The following is a 16415-nucleotide window of genomic DNA, read 5'->3' on the forward strand; positions in this document are numbered from 1 at the left end:
TCCTCAATCTGGATCTCAGAGAGGAAGGACAACTCGGGCTCAGTCCACAGAGGCAACTGCCCTCTGCAGAGTAGAACATGGGAAGGACAGTGGCTCAGTCCTCGGACTTGAGGAATTATACCTAATTTGTACCCTAGAACAAAAATACCAAACCTGGACCTGGTCTATCGAGGATACTCAAGAAAGCGAGAGCTGTCAGGCAAACCAAGCAGGCCACAAGTTTGTGTTAAGGACTTGCTTCAAAATAAGTCTTCTCAGGGACGCGTGGGTGGCTCAGTCAGTGAAGTGTCTGCCTTTGGCTCAGGCCATGATCCCAGGGTCCCGGAATCGAGCCCCTGCTCTGTGGGGAGCTTGCTTCTCCCTCTCCCTCCGCCTGCCGCTCTGCCTGCTTGTGCTCTTGCATTCTCTCTCTCTGTCAAATAAACAAAATAAAATCTTAAAAAAAAAAAAAAGTCTTCTCAGGGGCGCCTGGCTGGCTCCATGGGTGGGGCATGTGGCTCTTGATCTTCACTAGTGAGTTTGAATCCTATGTTGGGTGTAGAGATTACTCAAAACTAAAATCTTAAAATAAAAGTCTTCTCATTGGCAGAATAGTTTATTCATTGTTTCATTGTTTCACTACATAGAGTATTATTGGTCTTCCCCTCTCCAACTGTTTTATTTTTTAAAAAGATTTTATTTATTTATTTATTTGTTTATTTATTTATTTATTTTACTTAGGGAGGGGAGGAGCAGAGGGAGACGGACAAGCAGACTCCCCGCTGAGCCCCCCCCCGGGGGGGGGGGGCTTGATCCAAAGACCCTGAGGTCATGACCTGAGCCAAATCAAGAGTTGGAGCCTTAACTGACTGAGCCACCCAGGTGCCCTCTAATTGTTTCAAACAGATGAGGAAATTGAGGCTAGGGCAAGGTAAGCGATTTCCCAAAGTCACACCATTGGATGGAGTTCAGAAGTGCAAGTCGAACCCAAGCTTTGTTTTATGCAAATTCTGCCTCTGCTACGGAATAGAAATTGATCAGGGAAGGCGTCCAGGAGGAGAAGTGCCTGGACTGCGCCAATGGCATGCCACCAAGTATAGAAGGGTGACAGCGCCCTCTGGGCAAGGCGCAAGGATGCAACACAGCACAGCCAGTTAAGAAAACAAAACACGGTTCTCAGAATGTGATCTCCTTGTGGACAAGAAGGTCCAGCTCCTAGAATGGGGCCTGGGGCTCAGCAGGCACCGGGTAACTGTTTGAAGGAATGAATGTCTGGAACGTAGATTCTCTGTGGGAGAGTACCTGGAGGTGAGGCTGGGAAATCAGGCCTGGGGTCAGAAGATGGAGGGGCTTGTATACAATATGGAAGGCTAGAGGAGGAGGAGGGAAGGGGACCTGGGTGCATGTGCAGAGAAGACGCGAGGAGAGAATCAGCTGGAAGGTGGTTCCAGGAGACAAGAGGAAGGCCAGAAGTGAACCAGGCTAGGGAAAGGGAAGGGCAGAGTCAAGAAACATTCAGGAGCCAAAGTGCCTAGCAACACTGAAGCGAAGGAGTGACATGTACACGTCTGCAGGCTGAAAGGCAGGAGCAGTGGAGAGATGGAGGATGGTGCCTTTGGGGGGAACAAGTGTGGGGGATGGATACCCCCCGTCCCAGGTAGGCTGCCACCTCAGCGGTTCCCCGTAGGTTGCGTGCCAGGGAGGGAGGGGCCTCCCGGACTGGTGAAGGCATCAGCAACCTGCCAGAACCGGGTTAACAAAGGCGGGACTACAATTCCCAGCATGCTCGGGCACAGTGGGGTGACGGCGGGCGGTGGCTGCGCCGCACCCGCCTGGTGGGCGCGGGACCTGGGTCGGCACCCGAGCCTGTCATTCCGGAGGGGTCTGCGGGGGTGCGAGCGGGAGATGCACCCCTGTCCCCCGCGCACGGGCCGCGCAGGGCTCGCGCCTCCCACCCCGCGGCCCCGCCCCTTGCCCCACCCCAGCCGGGCGGCTTAGCTGGGGCCGCAGCGCGGCGGCAACATCACTCTCGCCGCCGCTGCTCCGCCCCATCCCCTTCTGTTTTTCTCTCTCATTCTCCGGTGGCAGCGGCGGGGAAGGTGGAGGCAGGGGCAGCAGCAGCCGCGCTGGCTGCAATGAATGATCCCCCAGCGCGGGGGGAGGACTCCAGGTGAGCCTCTGCCCTCGGGAGGGCCGGGACCCCCGGCCGCCCAGGACCAGCAGCCCCCGCCATGGATCCCTAGAAGAGGAGGAGGAGGAGGAGAAGACAGCTTCGCCGCCCACCCCCATCCCATTTTCCTCTTCCTTTATCTCATTGTTGCCGTAGCTGTTTACGGCAGCGCTCCCTCTGCCCCAGCATGGGGCGGGCTCCGGGCACTGCCATTCGGCCGGCGCGGCTCCCGCGGCTGCCGGGGGATTCTGCCTAATTATCCCCTGCCCGGCCGGTGCAGCGAGGACCGGAGAGCGGTGGAGGCCCGGACTGCAGCAGCGGCGGGGCCACCTCCCAGCATCCCCACCCTAGGAGGCTGCATGCGGATTGAAGAGCGGTGCCTGGGGGCTGGGCTGGCCCCGCTGATCCAGACCTAGGGAGGATAGCAGGACCGCCCAGGCTGCGGAGGGGCCCTGGGGGCAGGAAGCACAGAGCGGCAAGATGGCCAGTAAAACCAAGGCCAGCGAGGCCCTGAAGGTGGTGGCCCGGTGCCGCCCCCTCAGCCGGAAGGAGGAGGCTGCTGGTCACGAGCAGATCCTGACCATGGACGTGAAACTGGGCCAGGTGACCCTGCGGAACCCCCGCGCTGCCCCAGGGGAGCTGCCCAAGTCCTTCACCTTTGATGCCGTGTATGATGCCAGCTCCAAGCAGGCGGACTTATATGACGAAACCGTGAGGCCCCTGGTAGACTCAGTGCTTCAGGGTTTCAATGGCACGGTGTTTGCCTATGGCCAGACGGGCACCGGCAAGACCTACACCATGCAGGGGACCTGGGTGGAGCCCGAGCTGCGCGGGGTCATCCCCAATGCCTTTGAGCATATCTTCACCCACATCTCTCGCTCCCAGAACCAGCAGTACCTGGTCCGGGCCTCCTACCTGGAGATCTACCAGGAGGAGATCAGGGACCTGCTGTCCAAGGAGCCTGGCAAGAGGCTAGAACTGAAGGAGAACCCGGAGACCGGTGTCTACATCAAGGACCTCTCCTCCTTCGTCACCAAGAATGTCAAGGAGATTGAGCATGTGATGAACCTGGGGAACCAGACCCGGGCCGTGGGCAGCACACACATGAATGAGGTCAGCTCCCGCTCCCATGCCATCTTCGTCATCACTGTGGAGTGCAGCGAGCGGGGCTCAGATGGCCAGGACCACATCCGTGTGGGCAAGCTCAACCTGGTGGACCTGGCTGGCAGTGAGAGGCAGAACAAGGCAGGCCCTAACACAGCTGGAGGGACGGTCACACAGTCCACAGGGAGTGGCGGTGGTGGAGGTGGTGGTGGTGGTGGTGGAGAGAGGCCGAAGGAAGCCTCCAAAATCAACCTCTCGCTCTCTGCCCTGGGCAATGTGATCGCTGCTCTGGCGGGCAACAGGAGCACCCACATCCCCTACCGGGACTCCAAGCTGACCCGGCTGCTCCAAGACTCTCTGGGGGGGAACGCCAAGACCATCATGGTAGCCACTCTGGGGCCAGCTTCTCACAGTTACGACGAGAGCCTCTCCACCCTGCGCTTTGCCAACAGGGCCAAGAACATCAAGAACAAGCCCCGGGTGAATGAGGACCCCAAGGACACGCTGCTGCGGGAATTCCAGGAGGAGATTGCCCGCCTGAAGGCCCAGCTGGAGAAGAAGGGGATGCTGGGAAAGCGGCTCCGGAGGAAGAGCAGCCGCAGGAAGAAGGCTGTGTCAGCGCCCGCTGGGTACCCTGAGGGGCCAGTGATAGAGGCCTGGGTGGCTGAAGAGGAGGATGACAACAACAACAACCACCGCCCGCCCCAGCCCATCCTGGAGTCAGCCTTGGATAAGAACATGGAGAACTACCTGCAGGAGCAGAAGGAGCGCCTGGAGGAGGAGAAGGCGGCCATCCAGGATGACCGCAACCTGGTGAGCGAGGAGAAGCAGAAGCTGCTGGAGGAAAAGGAGAAGATGCTAGAAGACCTAAGGCGGGAGCAGCAGGCCACAGAGCTGCTCGCGGCCAAGTACAAGGTAAGGGCCCCAGACAGCTGGGGTACTCCAGAGGTGCCCAGGGGGATCTGGGCTGGCGGGCTTTTCTTGGAGGGTCTCTGATCTGACCTGAGGGGAGGTGCCCTCCCTCAGCAAAACACACTTGCCCTCCTGCCAAATACTGCCCTGGAGCAGCCAGGCAAATTCCTGCAATTCTGGGCTGCAGGGCAGAGCCTCCCAGGAGCATGTAGGACAGACAAACCACACACACACACACACACACACACACACACACACACACGAAGCAAAGCAGGCAGGTGGTCTTTCAAGCCAACGAGCCTGGGCTGGTCTGACCGACTGCCTGTCAGTCTCTGCTGGCGGGCTTCTGTATCAGTCAGGTCCACGGGATGACCACGCAGGTCCTGGCCTCATTTGGGTGTGGGTTCTCGTGCATAGCCGTCTCCCCTGGGACCTCCTCCCTCTGCAGCACCTGCACACCTCACACCATTTTAATAACGTCTGACATTTGGATAGCACTTGCCAATCTACCCAATGCCCCTACAGACATGATCTCATTTGATCCTTAGCCATCCAGGGTCCTGGTTCTTAAATCTCCATGTTATAGGTGAGGAATTAAGACTCAGAGGTGACATGGCCAAGGTTCCATCCTACCAAGTGGCAGAGCTGAGCTGCAACACATGGACCTTGTGCTCTCTCGGTACTTGGACGGCAGGGCAGGACTAGGAACGGACCCTGCTGCCCACGAAGGCAGTCCGTGGGACCCATGCAGTGCAGGGCCCAGTGCTTGGTAGCATCAGGAAGGAGATTCAGAGATCGCGGAGAGGGTAGGAGAGAGCACTGGGCTCTACCCCGGAGAACTGGAGTCTAGGCCTCGCTATTCTATCGCTCATCGAGTGACCTTGTGTAAGTTGCCTCCTCCTTTCCTGAAGCCTCAGTTTCCCTTTTTGTAAAATTGAGGTTGCCTGGGTGATCTCTGAAGCTCTTCCAACCTGAGACACAAACTGGCCCCCACACCCAAGCCTCATCCCAGCAAGATCTTAAGTTCCCATTGCCCTGAGAGCTACCCGGGCTTTCCTGAGCTGTTCCCCTACTGATGGGGACCTCCAGGACCACGGTGGGGCTACGCTACAGAGGCCCCTGCCAGGCACAGCCACAGACCTGTTAAATTTCATTGCTGCAGATGCCACAACTCAATGTTCCAGGCATTTCCAGGTCCCTGGATTCCTTAACGCTGAGGGCTGGAGGAAAGACACAGGGAACCAGGAGCTGATTGCTTGCCGGAGAGAACAAAACATTGCTATTTTTTATGCCCTCTCAAGATTGTGGGCTGAGGAGCAGGGAACCCAGCCCGGGGAGGGAGAGCGGCTGCTGCTGGGAAGCCGGGCACATGAGCTGTATGCCATTGTCTGTGTTATGGGAATGTGCTGCTGCACCAGGGGCTCCGGCCTGGCATCGTTAATATTTAATTCATCTCCCTGAGCTCAGCAAGGGTTCTGCTGAGGTGCTTCCTCCAAGAATGGCTCAGGGGCCTGGCACCTTTGGGGCCATCTGGGGAGAAGCAAGATGTTACCCGAGTAGTTAGACTCAGCCCTCCCTAGGAGGAAAGGAATCCAGACAATCTGGTGCTTTCCACTGGGAGATCTTACATGGGCAATCTGTCGTTAGTTTCATTACCAAGGGTTCCCCCTTCCCCCTTACTTCCCTTCTCCACCCTCATTCCCCTTAAAGCTGGGAGGTAGTGGAGGCTAAGACAGTACAAAAGCACATTTCAGCCCTGAGGAAATGGGTAGAGGGGTTAGTCTGAAGGATCCAGTGGATCCTTGCCATTGGGAACAATGGGATCTCCCATTGTTGGCAACTGCCTGGCTCCCTCAGTAAAATTCTTGGATCTAAGATGGTGGGGAGCACAGTTAATAGGACAGTCAAGAGGTCAGGGCAGCCAGCGCCAGAATTCTTGCACTAGAGACACGGTCCACAGAACCCTCCTTCTTAGAGCTGGCAGAGGCCTTGGGAAACTGAGGCCTGGACTTGCCCAGGGCCACACAGGTGAGTTAAGAGATCCCAGACTCTTTATGCTTGATCCAACCTCTTTCCATTACACCAGAGTCCTGATGTTACTTGTGCTACTTGATAATCAGAATAATTCATTTTTATGTAACACTTTGACATCCTCATCTCAAGCAACCCCAAGAGATGGGTATTCCTGTTCCCATTTGACAGTTAGGAAAACCAAGACTGGGGAGCTTGGGTGACTATCTCCATGCTCCTGGCTGAGAAGTGGTGAGTCCAGGACCGGGACCCAGGTCTCCTCATGCTCCCAGACCTATGCTCTTCCCCAAGTCATCACCATCCCTCCATATTTGCTCACTGTGTGACTCAGGGTGAAGGCCTTTGCCTCTCTAGGCCTCAGGTTTCTATTCTCCTAATGAGGGGAAGTCTGACATATCTCCCTGGGGACTGGGTGAAATGGTCATTATGTGCCAGGCTTTCAGACATTAGTGAAGGGGGCAGGGTGGCTGGGAAATTCCAGGAGGAGAATGAGTCGGTATCCTGTGACTTCTTGTCACACCCAGCCCAGGACAAACAGCAACAAGCAGCTCAGAGTGGAGCCCAGACAGAGGACCCCAGCCTCTTTGTACCTCCAAGGCACTGCCTGGTTCGGTGTTGGATCTTTCTAGGATGGAGGAAACAATTTGAGGGCTTTTGAGGGATCACTAAAGAGGGGAGGAGCACATTAGAGATAATCCCAGGCCTGCCTATTTCACAGGTTTGTGCCCAAGATGAAATGAAATCATTAGTGGGAGAGCATTTGAAATAAGTTGAAAGTACCAAATAAATGGAGGGCATTAGCAGGCACGGGGTGGCCTCTGTCAATCCAGCAGGGGTCCAGTGATCTGGGGGATGACATCTTTGTTGTTAGCTTGACTGTTTTCTCCCCAGCCCTGGCCAATCCCAGCAGCCTCGCCATAACCCTACAGCTCTGGAAGCAGAGCCAGGCAAGAAAGATCTAGGAGAACTCAGAAGACTGGAGCTTGGGTCCCTCCTGGAAAGGAACTGAGCTTTTGCTCCCCATCTGCGATACACTCCTCGGGTTCCCACTTCTGAGTTCGACATCGGCTTCCCAAATCGCCTCCCCCCCATTCCCTTCTTCCAGTTCACACCACCCTCTGGGGGCAACTAAGCCGTAGCCGATACGACCTACTGCCCTCATTCACTCTCTGACTCATCTTACAGTCTGGCTCGCCTGCTTCCCCTGCCTGCCACCTCCAGGCTCCCCATTTCCTTTGTTCTCCCCTCACTGTGTACAAACACCATGCCTGTCTCCTTGGAGTCTCCTTTCATCTCTCCTTCCATATTCACCGTGGGCCCCAGGGGATGTGAGGGTGTGCAAATGTGTGAGGGCTTGTGATTGTGATCAGTGCCCGGTTTCTCACTCATCATTAGCAACCCTTCCTTACGTAGTATCCCCCAGGGCTTGATAGCATGCTCGGCCTAGGAGGAAGGGGGTGCGGGGAAAGTCACGGACCCACAACTACGGCTGTGGCTCGAATGTTCGTGCACAGTGCACGGACCTCAGTGAGGACGGGTGAAAGCGTGTGGATTGGTTGAGAGAAGGTCCACTTTACTCACATTGCATTGTGCGAGATTTTTTTTTTTTTTAAATGACTGCTTTAATTTTGAACTCAATTTTCTGAGGGATTGGACCAGGTGAACTTTGATCCTAGGTACTTCGTAGGAAAGAAGAGTGGCTGGGGGAGGTCAGGGCTGTAGAGGACACAAAATGCAGGTTCTAGAGAGAGGAGTGGAAGAGGCATTGCTTGTTGATCCCCGCGTAAGCAGGTCTGGAGGGAGAAGAGCAGGCAGATCTTGGCTGGAGCCCAGCTCTGTCTGTGGTGGGCGTAGAAAAGAGACCCTGCAGAAGCAGCCCCCACAGCCGAAGGGATGAGCTCATCGCAGAGAATACAAACTGCCCTGAATGTTTACCGTCCATTCTGTGGCTCCCTCTTTTCCCCCACCTCTCAGCACTGGCATTAACCATAAAAAGGTATGCCAGGAGGGAGTTTCAACCCCAGAAGCAGCAGTAATCACAAAAATAATGCTGTTTCCTTAACACCTGCTATGTGCTGAGCACTATGCTACGTGTTATGTACAAATGATCAAATTTCATCCACACAAGCACCTTCCAAGAACGGTGTTGTTACTCTTCCCATTTTGTAGCTGAGAAAACTGAGGCCTGTAGAGGTTAAGTAACTTGCCCAAGGCCTCATAGTTTGTATGTGGCAAATCCAGTTGAGCCCAGGTTGGTTTAACACAAAATGTGCTCTTCTTTTACCCTTCAAGATTTGGAATGTCGGTTTGGGAGCTGGTTGCTAGGAAGGTGGTGAAAATTGGCAGAAGCTTGTGCCTGGAATTGGAGGTGACAAAATCCAATGGGCAGCTGGAAATGCACCAGTGGAGTCTAAGCGCAAGCACGAGACTAGCAGTGGAGATTGGGGCCCCGTCTGTAGAAGAGAGCTCAAATGAGACCCGTGGCCTCTGTCCTTGACACTCTCTCTGTCTAGTAAATGACTTGCAGATCAGGGTCTCCCATCCTGGTCTCTCTGCTGACCTTACTTGCTAGAGTGCAGTATTCAGATCACGCGCATCAGACACGGCCAGGCCTGGGTTGCGTGACTTACTAGCTCAGTTACCTCATCTATAAAATGAAATAATAACAGTGCCGACATTGGTGTTATTGAGAGGATTAAATGAGATAATGTTAAAGCACTCTGCACACTTCCTGGCATGTAAGCACAGCTGTTTATTACTGCCTACTGGACAGTTTCACTTGGCTTCACCTTGAAAAGTCAAACACACCACATTCTAGACTGGCATTCAAGACCTACCAGAGACTGGCCGCCATATATCTCCTCCATCTTGCCCACCCAGTAGGAGAACCTCACAGCCAGCTGATCTACCCCTATCTTTTGACCCTAATATGCACCTCACTGCCTTTCTGCTGACGGCACTGTTTTTATATCCTATGTTGTCCTGGTAGCCGGGGGTAGGAATTATAGGAGCAGACTAACCTTGATATAAAGAACTCCTTGACACCTAGAAATGGGCCACTTCTAGAGGTAGCAGGCTCCAAATCCTGGAAGTGCTCAAGGAGAAATGGAGTGTCAGGGATTCATGTATCAGCAAAGCCATTGAACTAGATGGTATTTAAAGCCCTTTTCTCCTAAAAGTCCTTAATTGTTAAAAATGCTATTTTTAAAAAACTATTGTATTTATTTATTTGAGGGAGAAAGAGAGAAAACACGAGTGGGGGAAAGCAGAGGAGAGGAAAGAGCAGGGAGCAGATGTGGGGCTCGATCCCAGGACCCCGGGATCATGACCTGAGCTGAAGGCAGATGCTTAACCGACTGAGCCACCCAAGCACCCCCAAAATACTATTTTTTTAGAGCAAAATATAAAATGCTCAGTTTATCTTCTTGAAAATTAAGATCAGAGGGTTTAGATTCTAATATATGAGTTCAATCAATAAAAAATAATTTTCAGCTCTCTCTCATGGCCAATTAGAGAAAGACAATGAGACGAAGAAGAGAGAAGAGAAGGGGGAGAAAAACAGGGAAGAAATAGAAAGGGATGGGGAAGACGGGAAAGAGAAGTGGAGTCATAAAGGCAGGGAGGAGGGGGGAGAGAGTGGGTAGAGGGGTGAACAGCAGGGCATCTGGGGAGAAGCCCCAATAGGAGAGAAGGTGCTGTAGAGGATAGGTAAATACCCATCGCTGGCAGTGTGACCATTTAACAGAGCTATCACGAGCTGGGGCATTTTGTAATGTAAGGATTTGACTGCCAGGAAGCATTTAAAACTAATAGATTTCCATCAGAGGTTTGGGGCTTCAACTTACATGGAGGCTCTGCCGGCCTTTTGGTCCAGTGTTGGGTTTCTCCCAATGTGCGTTGGCCAGAGGAGCGTATTATACATTGCCCTTAGAAATTTCCAGCCCCCAGATAGCACGAGACTGGATGAAGTGGCGGTGATAATGTTTCCTTTGTGCTCTGAGGGCTAGAGGAAGGGCCTGGAATTCAGCTGGAGAAGGGCACCCTTCTCTGGCCATGCCCTGCTAGCCGGTTGCACCTGGCCAGTCTTGCATACTTCTGGAGCCTTCTGGGCCTGAGAGCTGCTGAACCTGGTGGCCTCAGAAGATAAGCAAATGGTCCCTGTTTGCATAAATGCAGCCCTTCAGCCCTGCACACTGCGCAAGGCTCACCCCTGTGCTCAGAGTTCACAGGGCACCAGCTCTTGTGGTTTGGCGGATCTAGAATTTTTAATATCCTGAGAAATTCCTGGGCATTAACCCCTGGTCAGACTAAAGAGTTTCTTCTTAGTTGTCCCCCTTTCCTGCCAGAGGTACTCGGCAGAGGAGGACCAGGCCCTGGGCTGGTCTGTCTCTGTAGCACTAGGTAATGGACCAGCAGGCTTTCTCCTTTCTCGAGGTGAGCCTGCAGAATGATAATGGCAGCAACAGTAATGATGATGACTGCTACCATTTCTTTATTATTATTTTTTTAACTTTAAAGATATTTATTTATTTATTTGAGAGAGAGAGAGAGAGAGAGCACGAAAGTAAGAGCACAAGCAGGGGGAGTGGCAGAGGGAGCCGCAGAGGCAGAGGGAGAAGCAGACTCCCCACCAAGCAGGGAGCCCGACGTGGAGCTCCATCCCAGGACCCCGGGATCATGACCTGAGCCAAAGCCCATTGCTTAACCAACCGGGCCACCCAGGCGCCCCAACAGCTACCATTTCTTGAGTGCATGTCTAATGCCCAGCATGCTGCTGTTTTCTTCTTTCTTTAATCCTCACAACAGCACCACGAAGTAGTACTATTTTAATCTCCATGTGACAAATGAGGATACTGAGCCTCCTTGAGGAAGGAACAACCCAAGGTCACATGCCTAGGAAGTGGCAGGGCCAGAATAGGAGCTTCTGTCTGCCTGACTCCAGCACCCATGATCTTTCCCTCCGCGCCGTAATACCAACTTCGGAAATGAAGGATTCATGCCAGACCCCTGGCTAATAGGCCCCAGGGGGAGCTCTTGTCTGCTGAGATGCTTAACTCAACCATCCCTGTCCTTATGATGCAACCCCCCAGCCTCTAACTCACCTGGCTCCATGTATTCATGTAATCAACAGATCTTTTTGAGTACCCCTGGCCAAGAACATAAATCAGTAGGTACAGTTAACAAAGTCTTCAAATTATTTAGATTTCTGGGAGGAATCATGAGAATTCACTAATAGTGGTTATTTCTAGGAATTTTAATGGGGAAGGGGGGCTTTTATTTTTTCACTTTATACTTTTTTTTATTTTCACTGCAGGCATGTATTACTTCGTTAAATAAAAACTAATCTAAAAAGTTTAGGGGAGGGGCGCCTGGGTGGCTCAGTCGTTAAGCGTCTGCCTTCCGCCCAGGGCGTGATTCCGGAGTCCTGGGATCGAGCCCTTCATCGGGGCTCCTTGCTCCACTGGGAGCCTGCTGCTTCTTCTCCCACTCCCCCTGCTTGTGTTCCCTCTCTCACTGGCTGTCTCTGTCAAATAAATAAGTAAAATCTTTTAAAAGTTTAGGGGAGAAAAAATAGAAAAGAAATGTTAACACCTGGTTGGAAGGTTGGCTTAAAAATAATGAGTAACTCAGGCGCCGGGATGGTTTAGCCGGTTGAGCATCCAACTCTTGAATTTGGCTCAGGTTATGATCTCAGGGTCTTGGGATTGAGCTCTCTGCTCAGCAGGGAGTCTGCTTCTTCCTCCCCCTCTGTGTTCTCTCTCTCTCTCAAATAAATAGAATCTTAAAAAATAATAAATAAAAATAAAAATTAATAAATAATAAAAAAGTGAATAATTGAGGGAGATCCAGGGTTGATAATAATTCTCAGCGGTACCTGGTTATTGGCAATCCTGTGACCTTAGACAAGTCCTTGACCCTCCCAGGGACTGTAAGAAATGACCAGTAGATGACTCCTTGCTTCCTGTATCCTTTGCTGATTCACCTCAGAAGCAGCGGGTCAGGAGGCCAGGGTTAGAGGTCAGCCTGAATGACGGGCAGTGGCAACTGGGGAGGAATGACCAAACGTTGCCCAGGAGCTGCAGGCCACATGACCCCGGATGACCCACCTAAGCCCTTGGGCCCTGTGCCGAGGCTGTCAAATGCTGAGTCTGCCCTTGATGCCTCCCTAGGTCTCAACCAGTTCTGACACTGTAGCATTCTGTTGTCTGGACGGAGGGAAATAGGGGAGAAGGAGGAAGGTGGGGATCAGGTCTGAGGTGCTCGTGGATTCTCACTGAAGTGGATGGGCCGATCTTTTTCTTCCTGGTTTTCTCTGAGGGGCATCGAAGCACGAGTACACCCAGACCCTGTCCAGGACAAGGTTGCGAGTGGAGCCCAGCTCACCTCACTCCCCAGCCAATACGGTTCCTGATCCCAAAGTGTTTCCTTCTTGATGAGAGAATTCCTAGCATTTGAGAGACCCACCATTCCTGTTGTGTTTTGAGCCATCCAAGGAGACTCAAGGTGGGAAACAGACTGGGGTCTCCTGATTTCTATTCCCCAGGGCAGAGAATCACTGAAAATAGCACTGTTCTTCCGTTTACTGTTGTCTCTTTTGTTTCTTTTCCCTTACTGCCGGCTCCTTGAGATCTATCACCAGGGAGCCCCAAAAGGCGAAATAGGTCTGTGACAGTCAGAGTGGCTGTAATAAGAGATAGAAGCAAAGACCAGTCCACTAATTGGGTTTTTTTGTTCTTTGTGATGAGTCGTGAGTACCGGTTAATCAGATACTGATTGACAAGTAACCGCTGACCTGTGATTGTACTTTATAACTTACCAAGTACTTTCACGTCTGTTATCCAACTTTCCATTCTTACCCACGCCTTCAAGGTTGGTGGGTATTCTCTTCCGTTTTACAGATAAGAAAACTGAAGTCCAGGGGCGCCTGGGTGGCACAGCGGTTGGGCATCTGCCTTCGGCTCAGGGCATGATCCCGGCGTTATGGGATCGAGCCCCACATCAGGCTCTTCCGCTATGAGCCTGCTTCTTCCTCTCCCACTCCCCCTGCCTGTGTTCCCTCTCTCGCTGGCTGTCTCTATCTCTGTCGAATAAATAAATAAAATCTTTAAAAAAAAAAAAAAAAAACAAAACTGAAGTCCAGGGGCTGACGCCCTAGATTTCAGAGCAAATAGGTGGCAGAGTGTGTGCCAGCCTCCAGGCTGCCTGACGTGCCCAGTGCTCCGTACATCGTCCCTCTACGAAACCTGGGAGGTGGCCTTTCTCATGAGCATCCCAGGACTTAGCCTCTCTCCCAGATGCCAGCGATCCTGACAACCTCCTCCAAGCCCGTGATTAACACTCTAACCCACTCATCTCGAGGCCCCCATAAGACGCCTCAGGCAGAAGCATTTTCAGCAGAGACCTGCCTGCTTGAGCTCGCAGAGAAGGGAATGGTGCCCTGAGCTTTCCTGGTGGTTCCTGAGTTGGCAAAGGTGCAGACACCACATGCCACTGCTGGCTCTCCAAGGCTCCTTCCTGCCTGAACCCAGGAGACAGCTGTGGCACAGGGACAGGGCCACCAGTGGGATTAGGAGGCTGCCGTTTCCTGGCTCCGTAACCTGGAGGGAGTCAGTTCACCTGTCTGAATCTTAGTTTTCTTTTAAGGCGAATGGGGATCATACTTGTTATCTCGCGTGGTTCTTACGGTGGTTAAATAGGATGATTGATTTAAAAGGACCCAGCCCAGCTACAGGCGCATGTCAGGCTGCATCTGAGACCCGTGTCTCCTGCGGCATGGGAGAGATTAGCTGGCAGCGGCCGAGCAGAGCCTGTCTGGCTTCTCTGTGAAATCGTACCTGATGGTATCTTCTGAGAGGCTGGCTGGGCCCGGCTGTCTCCACTCCGGCTTTCCAGATCAGTCCTTCATGAGTACTGGGGCCTCCTCCCTCCTCCTTCTGGTCTTGCACCCCAGTTACTCCTGGAATAGGAAGGGGTGAGCCTCTGAATATCCTGGGCTGGGTCTGTAGACTTGCATGGTCCGTGTAATGAGCTTGACTGTTCATTGTCCCGGCCGCTGACCTGCCTCTAATACCTGGAACCAAGACTCTGATCAAATTGGGAAATTATTCGGAAAGAACATAGTCAATGTAGGAGCAGATACACATAAAAATTCCTTAATTATGAGACTCCAGGCTTAGACTACTCCATCTCTGGGCCTCAGTTTCCTACTCTGTAAAGTGAAGGGGCTCGGGGTCGAGGATTGCTGAGGTCGCCTTAGTTACGCTGTGCTTTGTAGCAGTCTCTCAAGAGTCAGACCACGGCCCTGGAGCTCCCCGCCCTCCCTCTTCCAGCCCCTCAGCGGCTGCTGGCCTTTTAGTTACACTGGACTGATTGAGAACCAGTAGGACCAAACCCAGTCCTGTCTGCTGGCCCCACCCACCTATCTTTTGCCTTGAGGGATCACAAAGGCAGCATTAACTCTGGGGGCTAAGAACTCCAGGGAACTTTTCCTGGGGACTAGGACCCCTGTATTCCCAGCCCCTCTGTTTAGGATCCCCCAGCCCGAAGGGGACCTAGGGATTTGAGACCTCCCTGTCCCTCCCTGCCCTCCATAGATGATAGTAAGAGCAGAGATCTGAGGAAAAAGAGCAGATGGCCACTGGTATCCTCAGAAAAATGGAGGAAAATTAAAAGCAAAAGCAAACAAAGCAAAACCAAACCCTGTTTCTAAGCAAAGAACCGAAGTTGTGCATGGTGTATTTCAGAACGTGAGGGTGATGCTGACAGCATGGGCTGAGCCTGGGGAGAGGGTGGGGGCTGAGACCTTGCACCTGGATTGGGGCCTACCCACAGATTTTGTGCCAGGACCAACCCCCTCTTCTAGCACAAGACAGGCTCTGTCAGGCAGGCTTGGCCGATAGTGTGGGCTAGGCAAGTGGGCAAGCCTTGGCGAGTCACCAGAAAGGCAAATTCAGTTGTCATGCAGACCACGTCTGTGCTGGGTCTCAGCGGGACCAGCAGAGAAGCACAGGGGCAGTGGGCGAATGGAATGGGGTGATAATGGACAGTCAGACATATCCAGAATTCTCTTCGTGGAGCCCAGGACCCAGCCGGAAGGAGAGATCTTGAAGCAGAGTTTCAGGTCCAAGGAGGAGAACTAACCTGAAAGCCGACGAGCAAGATCCAACAGAGAGAAGCCTGTCCTGGGCATCACATCGCGGGGGTGGGGACAGGCTGAGAATTTGGGGTCCCTGGTAGTCTTGGCTGATACATCAGATTCGAGGCCTGATTGGCAGCTCAAATTCCTCCTGACAATGTCCAGATGGGTTTCTCGAATCCAGAATTTTGAATGAGAAGAACATGGGACTAGGTGTGGGTAGCTGGAGAAGGTGAAGGCTGAACAAAGAATTGTTTGGAATCAGAGGTCTTTCTCCTTCCTTAAAAATCACCAAGAGGGGCGCCTGGGTGGCTCAGTCAGTTGAGCGTCAAATCTGTAAAAAAAAAAAAATCACCAAGGAAGAAAAGTAATTAAAAAAAAAAAACACATAAAGGGGTTTGTCGTGAAAGGAGAGATCAGACCTCCACAAGTCCACCTCAAAGGTATAGAAAATATAAAATCAATGGGGAAGGGTGCCTGGGTGGCTCAGTCAGTTAAGCATCTGCCTTCGGCTCAGGTCATGTCTCGGGGTCCTGGGATGGAGCCCCGCGTCAGGCTCCCTGTTCACTGGGGGTCTGCTTCTCCCTCTCCCTCTGCCCTTCCCCTGCTTGTGCTCCTTTGCTCTCTCTTTCAAATAAATAAAATCTTTAAAAATTTTTTTAAATTTTAAAAATAAAATCAATGGGGAGGCTCAATTTTATATCTATAATTAGAGCAAATTTTTAAAATAATGATAATCATGCCTATGATACTATAGTAAAAGTTGATCCATTATTTATTGCTGGCGGTAATTTAAGTGGTATAATCTTTTTTTATTATTATGAACATTTTGTCTGTCTTAGAACATACTGCCAGGTTACCTTTCTAACAGATTATACCGCTTAGGGGCGCCTGGGTGGCTCAGTTGGTCAGGCGGCTGCCTTCAGCTTGGGTCATGATCTCAGGGTCTTGGGATCGAGCCCCACATTGGGCTCCCTACTCCGTGGGGAGCCTGCTTTTCCCTCTCCCTCTGCCTGCCGCTTGCCCTGCTGTGCTCTCTCTCTCTGTCAAATAAATAAGTAAAATCTTAAAAAAAAAAAAAAA

At 52.3% G+C, this 16415-nt stretch overlaps 1 protein-coding gene across 5 annotated transcripts in view; it reads left to right on the forward strand.

Annotated features, from left to right (window-relative positions):
- The first annotated feature begins 1849 nt into the window (after positions 1–1849).
- The window catches only part of KIF3C (kinesin family member 3C), a 32730-nt gene continuing 18164 nt past the window's right edge, over positions 1850–16415 (forward strand). For 3 of the 5 annotated variants that reach the window (XR_006781763.2, XR_015725315.1, XM_045809257.2), the window contains exon 1: positions 1852–4168. Coding sequence is in view for 2 of the 5 variants with exons in the window: in XM_045809257.2 (XP_045665213.1) it covers positions 2630–4168 (1539 nt within the window). In the remaining 3 variants the exon portion in view is untranslated. Of the gene's footprint in view, positions 4169–16415 lie in introns of all 5 variants that reach the window. The other 2 variants (XM_045809258.2, XR_015725313.1) reach the window with 2 other exon arrangements.

The sequence above is a fragment of the Ursus americanus genome, chromosome 7 (genome assembly GCF_024610735.1).
Source record: "Ursus americanus isolate L20-20 chromosome 7, mUrsAme1.1.p, whole genome shotgun sequence".
Taxonomy (NCBI): Eukaryota; Metazoa; Chordata; class Mammalia; order Carnivora; family Ursidae; genus Ursus; species Ursus americanus.